General features: G+C 35.6%; 1 protein-coding gene across 4 annotated transcripts in view; it reads right to left on the bottom strand.

Moving 5' to 3' along the window:
- Positions 1–24,632, bottom strand: part of OPA1 (OPA1 mitochondrial dynamin like GTPase) — a 100,711-nt gene that overhangs the window by 44,768 nt on the left and 31,311 nt on the right. For all 4 annotated transcript variants that reach the window (XM_035274847.3, XM_035274849.3, XM_035274848.3 and 1 more), the window contains 14 exons: positions 22,235–22,288; positions 19,018–19,122; positions 17,180–17,266; positions 16,394–16,507; positions 10,961–11,041; positions 10,765–10,839; positions 10,372–10,443; positions 10,189–10,288; positions 9,713–9,843; positions 8,201–8,273; positions 8,026–8,098; positions 6,693–6,808; positions 5,432–5,496; positions 4,658–4,734 (listed from right to left, as the gene is read on the bottom strand). In XM_035274847.3, coding sequence (XP_035130738.1) covers positions 4,658–4,734; positions 5,432–5,496; positions 6,693–6,808; positions 8,026–8,098; positions 8,201–8,273; positions 9,713–9,843; positions 10,189–10,288; positions 10,372–10,443; positions 10,765–10,839; positions 10,961–11,041; positions 16,394–16,507; positions 17,180–17,266; positions 19,018–19,122; positions 22,235–22,288 — 1,223 coding nt within the window. The remainder of the gene's footprint in view (positions 1–4,657; positions 4,735–5,431; positions 5,497–6,692; positions 6,809–8,025; positions 8,099–8,200; positions 8,274–9,712; positions 9,844–10,188; positions 10,289–10,371; positions 10,444–10,764; positions 10,840–10,960; positions 11,042–16,393; positions 16,508–17,179; positions 17,267–19,017; positions 19,123–22,234; positions 22,289–24,632) is intronic.

The following is a 24,632-nucleotide window of genomic DNA, read 5'->3' as shown; positions in this document are numbered from 1 at the left end:
TCGCCAAGCTGCTGTCCTTTGTCCCAGACTCTCACTGCTCTCCTCCATCACAACAATTTCTGTTGTGCTTCCAAACCCCGTTCCTTGACAAATCATTTTACACTCTCATTCTCTTTTCCAATTCTTTTTATCCTCAAACCTTTCCTTTAGGAAAGTGATTGCCCTCTGTCCTCAAATTCTGCTGAGAGGAAGCTATTCAGTAGCTGAATGGACTTTAGAGTTAGAAAGCAGAAGCTAAGTCCTCCTCACCCCACAGTCTCTCTGCTGAACCATCAGTTCTCAGTGTTCATTTTTATTTTTTTGAAACGGAGTTACGCTCTTGTTACCCAGGCTGGAGTGCAATGGCATGATCTTGGCTCACTGCAACCTCCGCCTCCTGGGTTCAGGCAATTCTCCTGCCTCAGCCTCCTGAGTAGCTGGGATTACAGGCACACGCCACCATGCCCAGCTAATTTTTTGTATTTTTAACAGTGACAGGGTTTCATCATGTTGACCAGGATGGTCTCGATCTCTTGACCTTGTGATCCACCCGCCTCGGCCTCCCAAAGTGCCGGGATTACAGGTGTGAGCCACTGTGTCCGGCCCTCAGTGTTCATATTAAACCCTCATACTGTGAAGCCACTCCATCTAGTTATCCCATGTGCTACCTTATTGTTTGCTGCTATCATCTAACGATTTTCCCAGTCTATATTCTGTGCTTTTGTTTTGTTTTTTGTTTTCAGACAGCGTCTCACTGTCACCCAGGCTGCAGTGCAGTGGCGCCTTCTTGGCTCACTGCAACCTCCGCCTCCTGGGTTCAAGCAATTCTCCTGCTTTGGCCACTCAAGCAGATGGGATTACAGGTGTGTGCCACCACACCTGGCTTATTTTTGTATTTTTAGTAGAGATGGAGTTTTCACCATGTTGCCCAGGTTGGTCTCGAACTCCTGAGCTCAAGTGATCCACCCATGGGGGCCTCCCAAAGTATTGGGATTACGGGCATGAGCCATGGTGTCTGGCCTATATTCTATGTTATTATAGGTGTCTTCTCTATTCCAGGTTTTGCCATCAACCAGGGATAACTTCTACTAGTACACAAAATATAATTAACACAATATAATAAAGGTAATAGTTTTGTGGCCTTCTTTACCTACAGAAACTTGGCTTACATTCCACTTTAATGAAATACTTTCAAAATTGGAATTGTTTTCTTTTAGAGTAGAGGACTATTATACTCCATATAATAATTTCAACCAATACAGAAGTACCCCATAATTCCTTTTAGAAGATAACCACTATTTATGGCTTTATTATTAAAAAATATTATGTCTACATAAATATTTGTGTGGGTGTATTTACACAAGTGGTTCACAATTACACATGATTTTATAAATCCTTTTTTTAAACCTAAACTACATCTTATTTAGTTTTCCATGTCACAATATCCTGTGTTTTTCAGATTACTGCTCTATAGATAAACCAAATACTATATAATTCCAAATGTGAAACATAGTTGTTTTCCAATTCTTCACGTTTATTTAAAAATCCAAGGTGAAAGGTCTTATGTGTTCATCTTTGTTAAATATATTATTATTTACACGTATTCCTAGCAATGTAATTACTGAATATAAACATACTTGTTATTTAATAGACTCTTCATTATCTACAGATACAATCACTAAATCCTGTCAATTCTATCTTTCAGGTAATCCCTCAAGTATCTCAAAAGTGTCTCTTCTCTACCTGTACTACCACTACCCAAGTTTAAGCCACTATCACCTCTTGCCTAATTTATTGCAACACCCAACTGTCTCCTTGCTTACCGTTTTCTCCATCTATATTCCATTTTCCCTACTACAAAGACCTTTTTAAAATGCAAATCTGACCTAATCCTCTTCAGTGACCACCCTCCCCCTGTTGCTTATGGAATATATACTAAGTTTCTGAATATGGCTAATAAACCTAATATTTTGCTTACTGTTTTGTCTCCTGCCTCTTGTCCCCATTTATGTCAAAGCCATAGGACACAGCTACCTATGTCACCTTTCTTGTTCTCATCTCCTGGCCCTTACCATATTCCTGCCTCTGCCTTAACATTATTTACGTTTTAAATCTCAAATTACGATATTGCAAATCTTTGATTTCTGAAGTCTGATAACGTCTAAAAATGTACCATAGTAGCATTTTTAGAAAAAAAGTATTTTTGTGAAGCTAGTCAGCTATCCTTCTAGAAGAGATATATCTATATTGATGGTCACATAATGTTAATAATATACTGATATTTCCTGCTTAATGTCAGTGATTGATTCTTAAAAACCAGGCATAGCATAAAAATGCTGAGAGCCTATTTCGTACTGTAACGTATTATATGTCAAATCTATACCCCTAATAACCTTTCTAAAACTTAACTGAAGGACAGTGGAATGTCTACAAATAAATAACAAACTGTCATGTTAGGACATAAAATGCTTTTAACACTGTTCCCAGATAACCAAATACTGTTTCCAGATAATCAAACTGTCTTACAACTTAAATAACTGTAAACATTTTAGGCACTGTCCTAAAATATCACATAGGCATTATTCAGCAAAAAGATACCAATAAAAACTTCAAGACAACATCAACTATGTCAAAATAATAAAATACTTGGGATGTAATGCACTCAATGTGGTATGAACAGCTAAGGCTTCGACCTGAATTCTGATTTATATTTGTGTTAACATAACATTTTTTCAGCCTCTAGAGTCTGAAAAGAAAAGCTGATGAAAACAGAGAATTATATGGTCCAGCAGCTTACACAAATAAATCTCTAGCAGCCAGATGCCCTAGTTCTGACCCTTGCCTTTTCAATGCATAATCTGGTGGGTATGCGTTTGTTGTCCCGTCACAATTCTCGTCATTTACCTTTGTAGTAAATAAATTACATTTATCTTCAAGACTCACTTTATTAGAGAAATACTTTGATGTCAGGGTTGTTCTGTCAAAACAAAACCAACCTTTCCATTTGATGATACCAAAAATTAATTTATAGAAAGACCACATTTCCTTTCCATAAACCACATTATTAGCTGTTACAGTTTACATATCACTTTTTTTTTTTTTTTTGAGACTGTGTCTTGCTCTGTCTCCACGCTGGAGTACAGTGGCACCATCTCGGCTCACTGCAACCTCCACCTCCCAGGTTCAAGCGATTCTCCTGTCACCGCCTCCTGAGTAGCTGGGACTATAGGCACGCATCACCACACCCAGCTAATTTTTGTATTTTTTGCTAGAGACAGGATTTCACCATGTTGGCCAGAATGGTCTTGATCCCTTGACCTTGTGATCCACCCACCTCGGCCTCCCAAAGTACTGGGATTACAGTCATGAGCCACCACACCAGGCATTTTTGTATTTTTAGTAGAGATGGGGCTATACCATGTTGGCCAGGCTGGTCTCAAACTCCTGACCTCATGATCTGCCCGCCTCAGCCTCCCAAAGTGCTGGGATTACAGGCATGAGCCACTGCGCCCGGCCACACATATCACTTTTTATGTAAATTAAATACCCTCATATAATCTAACAAGGCAACTAGTATTATAGTCAATCTATAAATCTATATATCTCTTTGCAACTTCAAAGCTGACTGACACAAAGCCATGGAACTGTCTTAAGATATAAAAACAAACATAACAAGTTGTGTCATAACAATATTTGATTAATCAACAAGAATAGATAAAATCAGATCTCTTTTTAGCGGAGAAGGAATGAAGATTAAAAGCAGGCAAATTTGGACTACCTGAAGATAGGAGAGGTTTCACCACTGAGGAAGAAAGGGCACTGAGATGGGGACGCTAGTGATGCTGCATTGAAATGTAAGGACCAGATACTACTATCCAGGCTCAATTTTGATAACCTTTTAGCTAAGTGAATACACGAGGTACAGAAGATATTTATAGTGAATGGCAGTGAGGATAGTTCTGCTCTAAGAATAGTAAATTCTTAAAAATATCACAGCCTTCATTAGAAAGATAATTAATGCATGAGGAATTTGTTAATTAACATATGACTACAAAAATTTCAAGGCTATTTATACACAGCTTGTTTTACCATGTCTCATTCCACTGAGTTTAGGAATGGCCAAACTTACATAAAACATAAACTGAAGGTAACAGTTTTCCTTAGAAAAGAGTAACATGAAAATTTTTCAAAAGGGTACATTTACTATTTTCTAAAATTTCAAATATTCATAGCATTAAATTCAAAGTATGATTTGTTTACAACATATTAAGTACTTGTTACAGAAAGCACTATCTGTTCTTATTCAGAACAGAGAACCTGAAACTATATACTAACCTCCCTTTATAAATCAATTTTGACAGATTGATAGTTACCTAAAGTACAATTTGATGAAACTTTAACCTAAATGATTTTACAGAAATCATGATTATGTATTTCTTAAGATAAAGAAAAGGCAAAGATGATCAAGATTTAAAAAGAACATGAAGAAAGCTATCTTCCAGAAATTCAACGGGTTAGACTACAGCAGTAGTTAGATACTGCCCCAAAAAATGCTATTATGTTTCTGCCTACGAGCCAAGGCAACAAAAAGTCACTACCTATCAATCTAAGTTTTAGTATTGTATTATAACTCATAGAGTAAAGTCTTTTAGAAAAGAGATTAATATCGAATACTCACCAATGTTTCGGTGTAACCTGGCTCAGACTGATAACTTCATCAAGGATTTCATTTTTAGCTTTTTCAAATAGTTCGTTCTAGGCAATATAAATGCAAGTAAGAAAGATTTCCATAAGACAGTAAATTTACCCTGTCATGATTTTCAGAGATAACTAAAAGGAGGTTTTGACAGGCTAGCTGGCTGGATTTGGGTTTAAATACATATGGCTAGCAAAAATGCACTTCTAGTGTCTTTTTTTTAAGGAATGCCATTATTCAGATAAGGACAAAGAAACTGGCATAAATATCTACCTGCTTTCTCAATTCTGAATGCAGTTTTTCACATAACATTTGTTTATATGTTATGTGAAACCATCAATACATACTAATTTAGTACAACAGTATATTAACCGTAAATTAATGCTGTGTTGTGTAACTAGTGGGCATTTTTAAATAAAGGAAAAACAATATTTAATTCCCACTAAATTACATGAATACACTAATTCAGAAAACCTTTAAAGCAGATAAAGCATATCTATTACCTTCTCAGAAAACACTTTCAACACTTGTTTGACATCTTATAACCCCTCATTGTTTTTAACATTATATAGTAAGTAATTTTAATTATTGTAAGAGAGAACTGCTCCTAGAGATGTATTCTTACAGAGATAAATGAGCAGGTATAGTCAAAACCAAAGTAATTTCGCTTATGAGATTTCTCTCTCAACATAAATTTAGTCAGCGCACAACATTAAATTAAGATATATACAAAATACATGAGTATCCAAATATTACCCGGTCAAGTTCCCGCAGGCGAGGATAATTATTCTTCCACTCAGTTTCAAGGTTAAAACGTGTTGCTGAGGAAGAAGGAAAAGTTCAAGTTTGACAATTCTCCTTCTTTCCAGAGGTAGTGGTTAAGTGGTTAAAACACATACCCTCTGTATTAACTAAATTTCTAAGAGTGCACATGCGACCCCTTAGTACTCTGGGCTCTCAACGTCTCAGAATTTCATGATTGCAACAGCTTTCTAAACTATTCTCCCTGATTCTAGTTTCTTCATGTTAAATCCATAAGCACAAAGCTGAAGTAGTTTAGTATCATAGAGCTGCTGAGAGAATGGGCTCTGCAGTTGTACCCCCAAGACCCAAATCCTAGGTCCATTACCCATTGTGTGATACTGGATATGTTATTTGGGTAAGTTACTCTGTCCTGTTTTCTCTTCTGTAAAATGGAAATAAAAATAATACAATGTTGCAGAGGGACTAAGTGGGATAAATTGGTAGGATCAGGTGAAATTTCCATATGGGAAAAGGAAAAGTGAATACATTCTCTTCAGAGAAAGTAAAGACACTGAGCAGGATAGTGTGGGATTCAGGAAATCGTACAATGTAAATGAAATCCAGAGTGTTCTGCTTCCCAACACATTTGCTCTCTTTGCCCCCAATAGGGTGAATCTGAATTCTTTATAGTTTACCGTGTTCTTCCAAACACTAGCAAACGTTCTAATCTGTTTCAACTCTGCAAATGTATTCCTAGGAATGTTTCCAGTGAAAGGAAAAATCGTGTTCTTGTTTGTTTGTTTGTTTTGAGACAGAGTTTCACTCTTGTTGTCCAGGCTAGTGTGCAATGGCGTGATCTCAGCTCACTGCAACCTCTGCCTCCTGGGTTCAAGCGATTCTCCTGCCTCAGCCTCCCAAGTAACTGGGATTACAGTCATGTGCCACCATGCCTGGCTATTCTTTTGTACTTTAGTAGAGACGGGGTTTCACCGTGTTGGCCAGGCTGGTTTTGAACTCCTGAATTCAGGTGATCCGCCCACACTGCCCTCCTAAAGTGCTGGGATTACAGGCGTGAGCCACCACACCTGGCCAACATCTTGTTCTTGTATAACAACTGAAGATTTGTATTCTTCTATTTTCCAGATGTTGTCTAATTATGAATAAACTACTAAGCAACTGTTAAAGGAAAGAAGTACAGAATTGTATGGAAGCTAAAGATTGCCAGCTAGGAAAATGTCTTAATTTGTTTGCTTCTTTAAAAAATCCAACTTACCTTTGAAACTATCAGCCTGTTGTTCAACAGATTCCCGTACCATTTTCCAAAAGCAGTCTGATACAGCAAGGCTTAAATTTCTTGTAGTTACTTGGTGTGCTTTTAGCATGCTTGTTCTATAAAAAATAGTAATAATAATAAGAGCTAAAGTGTATTAAAATGGCAAAAAGGACAGCAATACTGTCACCAGGTCTGAGAATGTGCTCGCTATCAGCCACTCTTACCTTTTACACCAATGCTGTTCAATAAAAATTTATGTGATATAGAAAACATTCCAACATGGCGGCTGCTGACACACTGGGTTATTGAGCCCTAGAAATGTGTGGCTAGTGTAACTAGGAACTGAATTTTTAAATTTATTGCATTTTAACTAATTTAAATGTGATGTTTTATTTTTTTAATTATTATTTTTAGCCAGAATCTCACAATGTTACCCAGGCTGGAGTGCAGTGGCACAATCTTGGCTCACTACAACCTTCACCCCACAGGGTTCAAGCAATTCTCCTGCTTCAGCCTCCTGAGTAGCTGAGATGACAGGTGCCCACTACCATGCCAAGCTAATTATTTTTGTATTTTTATTACAGATGGGGTTTCACTATGTTGGTCAGGCTAGTTTCAAACTCCTGACCTCAAGTGATCTGCCCGCCTCAGCCTCCCAAAGTGCTGGGATTACAGGTGTGAGCCACCACACCCAGCCAACTAATTTAAATTTTAATAACAACACAAAACTAGTGATACCATATTAGACAGCACAGTTCTACATGTTGTCAGTGTACTCCCCAAAGCAAGTAAGGTTATGGGTTGCAAGATATATCCTGACTTACTATACTAACCTAGGGGAAAACATACTTTTCTATTTCCAGAAACTCAACGTATAAAGTTTTAGTACACAGAATACAACTGGCCTTTAGCTCTTTTTGCTTATCTTAACTCCTGTCAATATCTATTTTGGGATACTTCTTTGACACCCCCAATCCAACCTTCCCTAATAATGTAAGAGAAATAGGTATACATATTTAAAAGTGAAAGTGTTGATTTTCTAAAACTACTCTGTAAGTAAAATAAAGTAAGAGGCAGATATCTATGTTGTCTTTCAGCGCCCACATCCAAGGAAGCATGCTGGTATGTATAGTACCACGTGATAAGCTGCTCTCAATTCTGTCAAACAGTAGCTTAAAGATTTGCTTATTAGATATAGTTCACTATTTGGGAAAAATTCTAGAAATGCAATGTTAAACTAATTGCCATAAAACCTGATCTTTTAAGTAAAAACAGTTTAATTTATGCTACTCTCTAACTACACAATGTTTAAATGTTTTAATAAGATACCCACTTTAGGAGCTTAGAATTCTGAAAAAATTCTTCTTCATATTCTCGTATAGCTTCAATGCTTTCAGAGCTGTTTCCTGGGGAAGAATGATGGTCAAAATTTTACCAAGAAAACTAGTCTTCATTATTTGAAAATAACAGAAACTAAAAATAAGTTATTATAATCCATCTTTGCATACCTTTTCCTGTTACAACAGCAAAATAACCTAAAGCTTTCATTGGGAAGAGCTTTCCTTCAATTATCTGCTGAATCTATTTTTAAAAGTGGGAAAAATTAATGTGAGAGATAGTTTACATAATTTTTAAAAGCATAACATACAATTTAGAAAGCAAAATAGTAATGCTATACGTGGATATAGTTACACAGATAAATCTGTACAGAAGCATTTAAATGTTTTTCAATTGCTGTTTGAAAAAAATGCGTTTAGTCTTACTATATTGAAAATGTATTAAAAACCTGGAATGAGGTGTAATGCTTTAGAGTCAGAGACCTTAGTCTGGAATTCCTGCTCTGCTGCTTAGTAATTATGTGACCTTAAGTAAACAACTTAATTCTTTTCAAAAACATCGGTGGGATTATGGAACAGTATGATATTAGCACGGTGCCAGGCATGAAGCACGCAATAAATGGTAGCTATTATTATTTTTCCACACTTTCATCAAAAATCTAAATTCTAAACAAGCTAGATTATTTTGTTTTATTCCTTCCTCCCCTCCCACCTTCTTCTTTAACATTTGGATCCACTGGTTCTCAACTCTTTTAGGATCAAAAATCCTTTTCTACATGTGATTTTAAAAAAACATAGACTATGTACCCCCAAAATGCTATTTGCACAGAGACCTATCATTCACATACAATGTTAGTGTTTCTACCCCCTGAAGCCCATTCAGAGTAATAATGGGACGAGAATCATTTCAGTAAGACAAGTTACACCTAAGCTAATGCTGAATCTTTTATATAAAAAGGACTGAAATAAGCTTCTTTTGTATCTCAGAAGAAATATAAACCCACTACACAGAGTTGAAAGAAATGAAAGGAATGAAGAAAGATGAGAGGAGGCTTAGAAATTTGTTTCTACCTCACTTCTCCCCTTCTCCATATCAGAACCATTAATGCCATGGCTGGCTTTACTCTTAAAAGTAAGGCAGAGCAGAGGTTATCGTGGCTACATAGAAAAGAGTTAAAATAGCAGGCCTGACACTACTCTCCTTAATAAGGCCTGCCTGCCTTTGGCTGGTATCTGAAAAGTTAGCTGGTAAATAGTTGCCTACACTGATATTAACCTTTCCCTATATAACAGTGGCTCACTACTCAAGTAATGTGGTTTCATTATAACATATGCCTGCTTTCGTTTTGGGAGAATGATATTTTGTTATATGAGGGTGCCGAAATGACTAACCTCCAACGAAAACCTTAGGACCTGAGTCTCTAACAAGCAGCTTGTTGCTGAAGGAATTAAATGTGCCTGTGTCCCGTGTGACTTTATGGGGAGTAAACTAGTGGAAACTCGAGCCTGGTTTCCTTCAGACTTCACACCATATACCTTTTCCTTTTGTGATTTTGTTCTATCCTTTCACTGTAATAAACCTTAATTGTAATAATATATATATATTTTTTTAGATAACCAATCCCTATCACAGCTGGAGCTTTTACAAAGAATCTGTTCTCACAACAAAGAATTAGACCTCACCCTGCTTGGACTGGCTACATTTTTCTCTGCCAGGTCTACTTTGGTCAAAACGAATATGGTTCTCCTTCCATGAGGATCCATTTGACTGACCAAGTCTGTAACAATACTGCGTTCAGCATCCACAGATCCATCTGAAAAAAACAGAAAAATGACACTGCGGAATTTTAAAATATAAAGTAGAGTTTAAAAACTTAGCACAAATTATACCTGTGTCTACATTATAGTAAGAAAGATTTTAATATATTTACCTCATTTATTGAAAGGAAATGTTAGCCAATAAAAATTTCAATGATGCTTATGTAAAATTTATCAAAATAATTTCAGCTTCAATTCTATTTACTAATAAAATCATTAAGAAGAGAAGGCAAAAATACATTTATCTTTTATGTTTACACAACACAAACTACTTAGTGCAAAGCTTGGATTGCTAAAGAAGAAAGCATATCAGTACATTAAAATCTTTTGATACGATTTACCTTGAATACATAGTATGATGGCATTAGGATTCTGCATGTAAGCTTTGCTGATACTGAAAATAGTTTCCTTTGTGTCGGGAGCCATGCCTGATGTCACAGTCTTAAAGCAAAAGGTTTTAAATGTCATTATAAGTGCTTCACACAATAGGAATAAAATAAAATACATGCTTTGTATATACTTACATTAATCACACCTGGTAAGTCAACAAGCACCATCCTCTGTAGTCCAGGGCCTTTTACATTTAAGGATATGGTCTACTCAGGAAAAAAAAAATACTGCTCACTTTTGGAGAGAATTTGTTTTCCTAATTTTTTTGGTGACATATATTCTGAAAATTCTATATCTCATCCATTCAGACATGATACTCCCAATAAACGTATTCTTTCTCTGATCTTAAAAGTAGTTATTCTGGAAAATTACCCAAAACATGATACATTATTTGGAATTAAAAAAAAAAAGCTCTGCCTATCTTGGAAGAATAGCAATCTAAACATCAATACCAAGATTATAATTTATTTGAAATCCTAAACATTTAATTTCCATAAAATGCCACTGAAATGAATTGCAACCCTTACCTCAGGGCTAACAGTACAGCCTTCTTTCACATTTTTCCTCATTCGAAGTTCTATTTCATGTCTTAATGCTGCAAGCTAATGGAAAAACAACAAAATCCTAAGAAAATCTTAATTCACAAATATTCTTTAATTGTCTTTTATAAGCTCATCCAGGTTATAAAATTACACGTATCAACCTTAGATAAATTCTACTTACATCTTCTTCTTTGGTAAGATCAAACTCCCGAGAACTGTCTTTAAATAAGGCCACATGGTGAGGACCTTCACTCAGAGTCACCTGATAGTAACAGAAACTGAGATGTAATGATGCATTTATAATTAATATTAATTCCCACAGCCCTTATGTGGTCTAGACAGGGCTACTGTACTGCACAAATCCGAGAGTCCCTTCATGCTACTGCTGGAGCACCCCTGAAGCTGTCAACACGGTAGTTCTGAGAAGACAATAATTTTGTATTTGTATTGTTCACACATGTCACACATGTTGTGATTTCCCAACAAGAATGCTGGCTCCTTTATATCTCTTAGGACCTAAAAATGCTGCTGCCTCTTTCTTTCCCCAGCCAATGTTAAACACAGCACTAAGCCCAAAATCATCACTCTAAAACTTGAAACACCAAAAGAAAACCTTGTTAACTTCAAAGATGAATTTAGGTAAAGAGCGATTCATTTATTCAACCACTATAGAGAGTGAACTATGTGTCAGGTGCTGTCGGTGGGGAAAGACAGAGCTGAATGCCCCGGTTCTGGACCTCACGACATGCTCGAAGAAATATACACAGACATAATAGAAAAGGGTGGCAAAATCTAGGGTGCCACAGAAGAGAACAGAACTGACTATAATGGAGCAGGTGACCCGCCTGCCTCGGCCTCCCAAAGTGCTGGGATTATAGGCGTGAGCCACCATGCCTGGCCAAGACATTTTATAGCTATAGATATTAACAGTTAGTGGTTTCACAAGAACTTCTAAAAGTCATGTTCTCAACTTTTCAAGCTTCTCTATAGTTACTTAACTTTAAAAATACAGTTCCTTCTACTGAGATTAGCTAAATAGCCTAGATAAAAAATAAATAAATAAATAAACAACTGTCTGAAAGCAACCATAGTGGCCCAGCCTAAGCATCCAGAATCCCAAAGGATTTTGGAAGGATTTTCCTGCGTCTATTTTCCATTGGAGAATTTGCTGATTTGTAGCACAGAGTGAAGGCCCAAGAGAAAAATTTAACATGCTTAGCAGTTTCACTGGGTTGAGTAGACAAGACTGGAATTCAGAATTATCAAGCAGTCATGACTTAAGGTGTCACGATCCCACAGAAAAATGGACTGCAAAAATAAACCTCCAACTAAGCCCTACATCCTGTGCACAATTTCCTTTCCATTCACATATTAAGAAACCAAGCAGAAAGAAGCTGCTAATGAGGTTAAAATGCTAAGGCAGAATTTTGGCACTTTCACTGTTCTGGGAAAACAAAAAAACTGGAATTCAGGGTTGGTCAAGGAGAAGCTCCAGTAAACACTTAGGGGACTAATGACAAACCGGAAAGAGACCAGTTCCATCTGTTTTAAGGAAACCTGTTCATATTCTGCCTGCCAAAACAAAGTTAATTCTTCTTGAAGTATCATCCACAGCCCATACAATTAGGGTACAGTAACAATGTAGGCCAGGCGCGGTGGCTCAAGCCTGTAGTCCCAGCACTTTGGGAGGCCAAGGCGGGTGGATCACGAGGTCAACAGATCGAGACCATCCTGGTCAACATGGTGAAATCCCGTCTCTACTAAAAATACAAAAATTAGCTGGGCATGGTGGCGCTTGCCTGTAATCCCAGCTACTAGGGAGGCTGAGGCAGGAGAATTGCCTGAACCCAGGAGGCAGAGGTTGCGGTGAGCCGAGATCGCGCCATTGTACTCCAGCCTGGGTAACAAGAGCGAAACTCCGCCTCAAAAAATAAATAAATAAATAAAACAATGTAAAAGGTAGGTTTCCCATGTTTTTACAACTGATTATTTAACATGATAAGAGGTGTGGTCTGAGGTTCATTTTGTTTTTTTCTCTAGGTTAGATGTACCCCAAATGTCCATTGATAGCAAAATGGATATATAAAGTGTGGTACATTCACACAGTGCCACAGAATAAAGATAAACTAGTAACAAAGAACACGGTTCAATTCATAGCTAGAACCGCAAAAGTGCAATCTGGATGAATCACGTAGTGTGCTGCCCAATATCCTCTTGCACTTGTAAACAGATTTCATTTCTTGAAGATTTCAGTATCGGCCTCACTGTCTCCCACTATTCTTACCATCATTCTTGGTAATTTCAATTTTCCAATTACTCTATACCTACCCCTGCCAGCTGAACATGAAAAAAACAAAACACAATTATATCGTTTCATTTTAAATTTATGTCCACAGAACTTAAAGGGACTTCAGTCCAATCCAGTAATCCTAATATCACTTGACTTTCTCCACTGATTCACTCCTAGAATCACCACAATCTCTTAAAAGACTTCACTTTTTTGCTGTGCAGAAACTCTTAAGTTTAAGTAGATCTCATTTGTTTATTTTGGCTTTTGTCGTCATTGCTTTTGGTTGTTTTAGTCATGAAGTCCTTGCCTATGCCTATGTCCTGAATGGTATTGCCTAGGTTTTCTTCTAGGGTTTTTATGGTGTTAGGTCTAATGCTCATCAATGCTTGACTGGACAAAGAAAATGTGGCACATATACAGCATGAAATACTATGCGGCCATAAAAAAAGAATTCATGTCCTTTGTAGGGACATGGATGAATCTGGAAACCATCATTCTCAGCAAACTGACATAAGAACAGAAAACTAAACACCACATGTTCTCGCTCATAGGTGGGTGTTGAACAATGAGAACACATGGGCACAGGGAGCAGAACATCACACACTGGGGTTTGTTGAGGGGTAGGGGACTAGAGGAGGGACAGCGGAGGGTGGGAAGGTTGGAGAGGGATAACATCGGGAGAAATGCCTGATGTAGGTGACGGGGGGATGGAGGCAGCAGGCCACCATGGCATGTGTGTACTTATCCAACAATCGTCCAAGATCTGCACATGTACTCCAGAACTTAAGTACAATAAAAAAAAAAAAGAAGACTTCAATTTTTCTTCCTGCCTCAGTCTTCAATCTCTTCTCCTCTCTAACAGCTGATCATTTGGCTTAGTATTCCACTGAGTAAGCAGAAGCAATCAGAAGGAAACTTCCACACGTTCCCCTTTCTTGCCTCCACTGGCAAACTCCATAACCGATTTCTATTTTCACCTTCCTTGATGGATCAGCAGCATATGACCTCACTGATCACTCCTTCCTCCTCGATATTTTCTTCACCTGATTTGGAGCACACTGCACTGCTCTGCTTTCCCTCTTATTGCACTGGTTGTGCCTTCACATATTCCTTAGTTATTTTCTCTTCCCTCAACATCTTAACGTACAGAGTGCCCAGAATAGACTGCTTGCTTCTGTGTCTTCTCTATCCCTACTCACTGCCTTGGAGATCTTCTCCAGTAAGATCATGACTCTAAATACTACTTTTAGATAGCTGATCATTACTCTTAAATTTACGTCTCTGGGCCAGACCTCTGGGTAAACTTGTATACCCAACTGCTTGTTATCACCCCTCAGGAAGTCTAAAACCAAACTCCTGATCTTCTTCCCCAAACCTGATCCACAGACTTCCATGCAAACTACATCCTTTAATTTGCTCAGGCTAAAAACCCTGGAGCCATCATTGATGACTGACATATTCTCTCTCCCCATCGCTTTTCTTCTCTCCCTCTCCATATCAAACCTGTCAGGAAATTCTGTTAATTCTACTTTCAAAATACATTTATAATTTATTCATTTCTTATCACCATCACTGCTAGTTCCCTAGCTCAAGTATCACCAGGCTCCAGTAGCTCCAGTAGCCTGGACTCCCTGGTTCTACCTATCTTGGCTACAACTATTTTCAAAAGAGCAGCCTTTTAAAAGACACTGTTGTTACTTTGCTTGAAATCCTGCACTGGCTTCTCATTTTACTTAAAACCGAAGTCTGTGCAATGGCCTATAAGGCCTTAATGATCTGTTCCTCCCTGCTCTCCATTATTCCTCTAATGTCATCATTTACTACTCTTCACCCTGACCTAGCCACACTGACCTCTGTTATTCCTTAACATGACAGCCACACAGCCACCTCAGAGGCTTTGCGTCAGCTATTCTCCTTGCCGAATACAGGATATCCGGATAACTACTCCCTTTCTGCAAATCTTGGTTCAAACGCCACCTTAAAAATGCAATCTACAAATACCCTGGCACCCCCATTCTCCTTGTCTGGCTCCACTTTTTCTTTTTGTACAACACATATTACCTTCTAACATGCTATACATTTTGTTATTTATTATATTTGTTGTTTACTGTCTGTCTCCCTCTATTAGAACATATCCTCCATTATGGCAAGGATCTTCTTGGTTGTTGCTGTTTACCAACACATTTCCCAGAACACTGCTGGTACATATTAAGCATTCAGTAAATATCTGCTCAGTGAAAGACTCTATAGTCATATACCTACTTCCTGTGACCATGGAGAAATTGTCAGTGCTCCTAGATATAAACTAGTACACCAAGTCCCAATCTCCTTCACTTCAGTAACTTTGCTCTTGCAATTTTCCCTCTCTCTTGCATCGTCTCCCCCACTTTACTAGATCATTATAATCAGCATATAAATATCTTTAACCCTTTTCTTGTTGGCTCTGAGAATGCTTGCCAGCAACGCTTGCAGCTGTGGCGTCTGCCCCAAGATAAATCTGCCATAAAGTATCTGGCTTTTATGATTATTTTCACACAGCTCTAGTATACTGACTTTGGAAACAAAAGACATCATTCTATTTAAAGCATTCTGTTTTTAGTAGTGGTATTTATATTTACAAAATATAGTAATTATCAATAGCTGAAAATGCCAAATCCTAGAAAACACAGAATTCCTATGTGTGATGTTTACACCGTTCTTAAAAAGTTGTTCGCTGAAGATTCCTTTGACAAATCTGACTTTTAAAAAAGACAACTTTGATGATTCGGATGATTCTGACATTAGCACTATTTAGAAATAACTCCAAGAACAGATTTTGTATTTTATTTTCACAATGAAAATTAGATTTGCTTCAGGTTCAAAGAGTATGTTTATGCAAAATTAAATGAGCACTGGTAGTGAGCTGTACTTTTTTTTCTAAACAGGAGAAGGGTTAAAAACCTTTCCTTAATCCAAGATTATTCAATTGCTATTGCCTCATTTCTCTGCTCTTTTGTTGCAATAAAACTGGAAAATCCTCCATATTCATTGATTCCACTTCCAACATTCTCATTCTCTTAACTTCTCTCTTACCTTGTTGAGAATGAGATCCAAAACCTGGCCTCCCAACTGTCTCTACCTCCTTTCCTACCTCTCCCCTCACTCAGCTCCCGCCACACTGGCCTCCTGGCTGTGCCTCCTACTGACTTCCACATTGGGGATGTTCCCAAACACTATGTATCAATTCTTTCTTTAGTTAAAAGTCTTCATTTCAGCGGAATGAACAGATCTCGTCGAAGCAGTTACTTTCCTAAGGAACTTCATTGTGATGGCCTATATTCTCACCTTAACTGGAGAACGTGTCATCATCTCCCCAGATCCTCTTGGGAATATTCGTGCTTGGGCAATCATTTCCAACACACTAGTTTTTCCAGCACTCTGATCTCCTACCACAACAACCTTACCACAAAACAAAGGAGATTTATTCATATATTTCTGATACCAGATTAAAATGTAAACCTATTTGAAATGCTGCTGAATTTTTTAGTCTTTTAAAATTTCTACAGGTGAAGAAATGTTTTAAAATCCGCAAAAAAAAAAAAAAAAAAAAAAAGATGATTGATACATACATGCACCCTGAAAATATAAACAGAATAACTGGATCCATTATTTATATCCTAATTTTTATTTTAAAAACTTGTATTAATTTAAACCACTGTTTCTAAAACCAGGTTATTAACTTTCCATAAATCTTTTCCATAGCTAGTTTACTCTTTACAAACACATTTTCATTCCTATTGGGTTAAATATCATTCATATGGCTAATTTAATCCACTGTTCAGTATTTAAATATTACAAATATTATGAATATATAACACCAAAAATCTTTCTTCATCACACATAAGTATAAGTAACTCATAAACTACTTATATTTATTTATATAAATTATTAACTAAAATAGTCAAATAATACTGCTTAAGACATCTCTTGGAACATGTAAGATTATATACATAAAATGTAAATGCCTACATCTAGAACATATATGTGTATATTGACACATAATTTTTAAGAAGCTAAACTGCTATTGTTTTGCTAATTGGCAAGTTCACTGTCTATCAATTTTTCACGTACCCGTGGCAGATGATCTTGTGTATTATAACTGGCGTCATAATCAGAGAGAACATCAAGAACTTCAGAATACATGTCAATCAAAGATTTCTGTAAAAATTAAAAAAAATTATAATAATATAAAACAGTCAAAGTATTAAAGAAAAAATATAATGAATGTGTCAAGAGAAAAAAAATGATGAATTTATTGTTTTTCCATAATCACTGTATTCTCAAATTACATAAATACAGCTTCCTAGTAAAAGCTAAAATAGTACAGATTAAAAGTCCATTTCTTATTCAGTTTATTTAGATACAATGATTTGATAAAGTTAATTCAGGATTTCCTAACATTCTAATTCAATAAGATGGAAATTACTACTTAATGCTCATGAGCTAATACTGAATGCAAGGAAAGACCATTAATACCAAAAAGGCAAAATAAGGTGGTCAGGTAACCAACTGACAATGAAATTATTCTTTGCCAAGTTTGAGGCATACATGAGAGAGAAAGAGGAGAGAGGACAGAGAGCACATGCAAGCAAGCATCTGAATAAAGAACAAGCCAGGAAGACTATTAAACCAGTATGAGTGGTTAAGCATACACTGACTACTGGGCAGGCTGAAATATGTGTATCAAGGGCCAACATTCTGTATCATTTCTTGTTGTAGAGTCAGAATTTAACATGGTGCCTTGCATTGCATGTAACAAGCTTCAAGTAATTATTGGACAAATGAATGAACAAAAAATAAACAGGCCTTAAAAAAAGAGGTACCATCAAGCATTTAATAATTATGGATAAGTTTTAATGTTAAGGCAGGCTTAGCATTAAATGATGGCTTAAGGTTCCTTTCATTTCTGAATCCCTAGAAATAATTAAATGGCAAAGAGTTGCCAATCCTGCCTAAAAATAAACAAAAAATGTTCACTGCTACTGTATTTTATGAGAGAAAACACTGTTTCTGAGGTAAACTCTATATATATTAGCACTTGGAAATGACTTTTCTCAATTACTAAGTGCCACCTGTAAATAGTCATGGTATCCATCTGTTTTGTGCAGTCATGATTTAGAGTCAAAGCTACTAATGCATGTTTGTTAAGCTAGAACTATATTATCTTTGGACCTTGACTACAGAATGTATATGCCATGATTTACTGCAGTTTTGCTATATATAAACGCTGCTTACTTATATGAGATTAAATTAAAAGAATTGTTTCAATACAATTTAGCACATGTGGCTTAGTCTGGTGGGAAATAGTAACTCAATTTATTGATAAATAATAAGTTCACCAATGTGCTGATAACAATACCAGCATACACTTTTTCAAAAGTTCTTTACAATGCCTAAGAAAGCTCCCCTTAGAAGAAAAGTGCTAATTTAAAAAAAAAAATTGAAGAAAGTGGCCTAATCATTCACTGGCATACAACTAAAGCAATGATGATAAGTCACATGTCCATCAATTAACAATTCTGATTTTATAGATGTAAAAGTTAAGATATATATATATATATGGAGAGAGAGAGAGAGAGAGAGAGAGAGAGAGAGAGAGAGAGAGAGGGGGAAGCTAGATTTCAGAAAAATAAACTGATTCACATGAAATAACTCTTAAAAGTGTAAAGATTTTATAGGCATGGTATAAAATAAATATTTGGAGACTAAAACTTGTAAAATGTGTTAATATAGGAAGAGACCCTCCATCCTCTAAGGACATTAGGTGAGAAAGAAAACGATGACAGGATACTGTACAGCTCCTTAAAAACTGGTACTGATGAACACCCAATGTTTTATACTATTGTTATACTATTTATACACAGTGGTAAAGTTTTGAGAATAAATAAGTTAAGATAAACTTAAAATACCTTAAGCTTTCTATGATGAATGCCTTTGTCATCTTTCTGCAATACTAATTTTCTCAATTCTTTGTTCTCCTTTTCTAATCGTTCCAAGATTCTCTGATACTTTAACTGCAACAAAATATTAAGTGTAACTATATAAGAAAAAGATAGGTTATAAAACAGTATTAAATCTAAATTAAAATCTTCTAAAATCTTGAATTCATAACTTCTATTTAAAACGTATTACATTTTAAAAGCATCTGTGAAAACACTGAGAATAAAATAAACAATACTATCTCACGCAAACAGTGGAAATCATTGTAATTTTCTATCATAATTAAGAATTTCATATGGAAAATTCCTTGCTACTCACATGGAAAAAATTACTTTAAAACACTAAAAATGTAAGAATTTAAAGAAGCAGTTCTTAAGTACATTCTAGAAAGAAATATTTCCTATCATATCAAAATTTTAAGTCTTTACCTCACAGGGCCATTTGACAAAAATTCAAATTCTTCCCATTCTACATATTATTTTATGTTTTAATTAAGATGTTACAAAATAATAATAGCTAGCAGTACCTGAGCATGCATTATGTGACAGACTCTTTACTAAGTGTTGCAAACACATTACCTCCCTTAGCCTTCACAGAGAGACCCCATAAAGCAAGAATTCACAGACAAGAATATACAATGAGGAATACCTGACAGCCTGCCTAAGGCCACCTAGAAGAGGAGCAGGGTTTTGAAGAGGTCTGTCAGAGGCTCAAACTCTTCTACATTTTATTTCCATGTCCAGAGATAATAAATTAATATTTAAAAGACTGATATAAAAACAGATTTTTAAATAAGATTAATATGTCCAAACAGGTTTTTTTTCTTTTTTTTTTCTTGGTCAAAGTAGTTGCTTGGCTATACCTTTTCCTTCTCGAATAAAACTAATCCTTTCTAATTTGTTTTCCTAGCTTTTGTTTCTTCTGTTAAACATTAACAATGAAGAGAAAACTATTAAAAATTGCCCCTTTCTACAACCAGCAGAATGTTTATGTTCAACTTATAATATCATGTCTTTTATAATAGAAAATATTCCATATAATTTTTTTAAGGTTATTGGAATCTTTCAAGAACAAAGTAAGTAACAGGAAATCATGGTTCTATCCTTGCAGAAAGTCCAACTCAAGCCAAATTAAAAGAATGCATATGTAATTGAACAATACATAGTATGAGACAGGTAGAAGTACTGGCTAGACTCTATTATAAACGTATTTTTACATAAACTTATTCATTTATATTTAGTAACAGTATATATAACGAAATTCTGGTGGTAGCTAAGGATTAGATTTGTGTTGCGTAATATGGCAGCTACTGGCACATGCACTTATCAAGCACTTGAAATGTGGCTGTTCTGAAGTGAGATTGTGCTGTAAGTGTAAAATATCTCATTAATGTTTTTATACTGATAACATGTTGAAATGATACTATCTGGGATAGACTGGGTTAAATATATTATTAATTCCATATTTCTTTTTACTCTTTTTAATGTAAAAATTAAAAATTACACAGGTGGCTTACATATTTCTATTGGACATCATTGATGTATATAACCCAATGAATTCTCCATAATATAGTATATCAACACCTAGTGGCTGACAGTTAAAACTGCACAAATTGAAGGGTTTATATCAAGGGATATATAAGAGGGTAGAATTTCTACTGGCTCATTTCTTTGTAAATACAAAATCAATTTTAGGGTCTACAATTTTCTGGGGATGGAAACATTCTTTGGTACAGATGCCCATTTGTAACCACCCTGAAGAAATGTGCTATTGGGCTGTCTCTCAAAGCTTGGGAACAATAATTCTCAAACTTTAGAATGAATCAAAATTACCTTGAGGGCTTTTAAAAACAGATTGCTGGGTTTCACTCCCAGAGTTTCTGACTCTTCAGTTAGGTATGGGAATGCACAAGAATGTACATTTCAAACAAGCTCCAAAAGGTAAGGGTGCTACTGCTCCAGAGACTATACTTTGTGACCAATGATTCTTAGCCCCTGGTTGCAGATTGGAATCACCTGGCTAGGAAGCCTTAAAAACATAGATATAGTGCCACTCAGAGCATAGTTGAGTCTAGTGTATAGTGAGGTATGAGATTCAACAAATAGATACCAAAGAAACCTGTGACTCAAAATATACAATGATTATCCCTAATTCAAAAATCTGAAATCCAGAACACTCTGGCCCCAAGCATTTCAGATAAAAGTTACCCAACCTGTAGTTGTTTTACTTTTTCACAAAAAAGAGACCCAAGATTAACTCTTTTTCTTTCTACCTTTTTACTGTTTCCCAGATAAGGTCTTGCTCTGTTGCCCAGGGAGAAATAAAGGCTCACAGCAGCCTTGACCTCCAGGGGTTCAAATGATCCTGCCACCTTGGCCTTCCATGCTCCTGGGACTGCAGGCATGAACTACCACACTTGGCTAATTTTTAAAAATTTTTTTGTAGATACAAGGTTTCTCTGGGTTGCCCAAGGCTCTCAAAGTCCTGGGCTCAAGCGATCCTCCTGCCTCAGCCTCCCAAACTGCTGGGATTACAGGCATGAGCCATCATGCCCAGCTGATAGTAATCCTTTTAACTTTAAAAATAAGTTAATTATTTAATATTATTGTTACCTATATAGAAAAACTGATGACTGAATGATAGGGTAATTTTATACTAGAATGCTACCTACTCATTACATTGCCCAAAATAGGTCCTTAAAACAATAACTTTATCACCAACTATAAGAAAATAGCTTTTCTAAGTAGTGCCAGAAAGAGCTTTAGAAAAGCATTGTCTGACCGCTTTCAGACTTGAGAAGCAAAGGATCCCGAGAGCACATGAGAATGATGTGGTAGACTCTATTCAAATTTCTTTATCTGTATTAGCTTATTGATGCAAAAATGCAAGCCTAAGTTTGTATAAGAACAAACCACTTTCTCCCTTTTGTAATAGTTTTTCTTTAAAATTAGAAGTATAAGATTCACTCAAAATGGGTTTTTACACATAAATGAGTTAACTCCATACTTATCTAGTTCTGTCATTATTCCTTATTTCTCAATTAGCTTTTGCATCCCTTGATAATAAAGTTCTATCATTAAACATTCCAAAATTTGCTCTGTTGAAAAAATAAATGTCCATATCACCAAAGTTATATTAGAAAATAATTTTTAAAGGCCCGTAGTTTTTCCTAGTCATTGCAATTACCTGAGTGTGCAGAAGTTCTTCTTGAAGTTGGTCAATTTTCTCTTTGTCTGACACCTAAACGTTTAAAATAATATTAGTTGAACAGAATTAGGTTTATGTAGAATGTACAGCAAGTTAAATTTTTTTTGATAAGTATTGAGAGTTAAAAACAACTGACTTTACATGCACCTTTAATCAAAGTAATTTTAAATCAAGTGATTTAAGAAAAAATACCTGTATTCATCAACAAAAATAGTTCACCAAAATTTTATATTAAGAAATTAAAAACTGTAAAAGGCAATCATTTTCCTGTTGCCATCTAGTCATTTCTTATGAAAGACTAATTAGAAAAATAAGAGGTCAACACATATGGTTACTAAATTCTTCAGAAGTTGTTTTGTACTAAAGTGTAGGGACTCATGTATTTGGGTAAAATACAGCATTAATATCCCTCCAGAAATTTGTTTTGAGAAGTCAAATACATGTTACTGCTTACAGCTATTTAAAAAGCTCATTGGTTATAGTGTATCTTTTAAGGAAATATTTCTGTATTGTATCCATTTCTCTACCATAAATACTGAAGTATATAATAAATGCAAAGAAAAAGTTGCATTTTCAGAAACTTAAGTGGAGCCAAATGGTTGCTTTTAAATTCAGTTCCAAGGAATGATCTGCTAACTCATAATACAGAGAATGCATCGATAGCAATAAAGCCAAGTAAAGCAACTAAAATTAACTTGAATGTAAAACAAAAATAAAACCGACAGGTATTGTGTAAACTACTTCAAACTGTTATTAATGCTAATAATTATAAAATATTAAGAAACAATTTTACTGCATAAAAGGTTTTAAAGTAGTCACAATACAATTATAAATACAAAATATAATCAAAGAGAATAAAAATGATGTAATTTATGGCAAATTCACATAAGTGTGCTTTGACTTCTTGGTAAGAAGCACAAGTTGTCATCCCCAGTCTTTAAAAATAATAATAGTCTAATTTCTAAAAATCAAAACTTATAAATAGGAACTTATTTCACAGGAGAAAAAAGTTAAATCCATAGTCTTCTTCATTTAAATTCTTGTTGATCTTCAGTCATTGGATATGTAAGCAATCACAATACATCAGGGCAGCAAATATACATGAAAAAATTTTAAATAATTTGCTTATTGAAGTAGACATTAATAAGTCTTGTCCATAAAGTTATTTTAATTCCTATTTCTAAATACTTACTCAAAAATTTCCCCAAATTTTAATTTCAGTAATATAGATGACAATCTTTGCTAGAAACAAAAGGTACATTCTTTTTTTTTTCTTAAAAGGCTATGCCTAATTATCTCCAAAAATGATTTGGTAATTAGAAAAAAGATAATGCAAACTTCAGTTGTTTTCTCATTCCTGTACTGCAAACACAGATACGCTGATAGAGGCTTTTTTCATTTTGACCATGTGTGTTTATGAAGGATGGACAAGAATTATTAACAGTCTCCTAAACTGTGAGGAGACAAGCAAGTTGGAGAGGAGCCCGCAAACCACAGAACAGAATCTTGAAAACCAATGAAGAAATAAGTAACTCCACATTATGATCATTTGGCATGCTATCACATTGTAACAGTGTGGTCATAAAATATTGTTATGTGGATTTAATTTCCAATTCATTTTAAAAGGTACTTTGATTTACTTTGTTCCATTAAATATTCATCCAACTATAGCTAAATTAGTATAAAATGTATAAACGGTATTAGTATAAATTGTTTTAGTTTTAAATGTAAATACTAACTGACTTCATGCAATATATCCTAAATTATTGTAGAAAATCCATTACTTGACATCTGGGGCAATAACTTAAAAACTAACACAATTAAACAAAAAAGTTAGAATGTTTATTATAAGCCAAGGGCTATAAGGTTAACTTAATTTGGAAAAATAAATAGATTATATTAAAAGTTAAAATGGGCCGGAGGGGGTTGGCTCACAACTGTAATCCCAGCACTTTGGAAGGCTGTGGCAAGCAGATCATCTGAGGTCGGGAGTTTGAGACCAGCCCGGCCAACACGGAGAAACCCCATCTCTAATAAAAATACAAAATTAGCCAGGCATGGTAGTGCATGCCTGTAATCCCAGCTACTTGGGAGGCTGAGGCAAGAGAATGGCTTCAATCAGGGAGGCGGAGGTTTCGGTGAGCCGAGCTTGTGCCATTGCAGTCCAGCCTGGCCAACAAGAGTGAAACTCAGTCTCCCAAAAAAAAAAAAAGTTAATATAAGGTTAGTAGAATATTTCAAACATAATTTCTATGCTAGATTAGAAGCATTTAATGATCGCAACTGTTAAGATTTTTATATATTTGGATTTTTAAGAGTATTTAAATGTATCATTTGCCTTCCTGGTACAATGAAGAATAACTCCTGCATGGTTTAT

Source organism: Callithrix jacchus, chromosome 15 (assembly GCF_049354715.1).
Source record: "Callithrix jacchus isolate 240 chromosome 15, calJac240_pri, whole genome shotgun sequence".
NCBI lineage: Eukaryota > Metazoa > Chordata > Mammalia > Primates > Cebidae > Callithrix > Callithrix jacchus.
The sequence above is the reverse complement of the archived record's forward strand: the minus strand, read 5'-3'. Positions and strand labels throughout refer to the sequence as shown.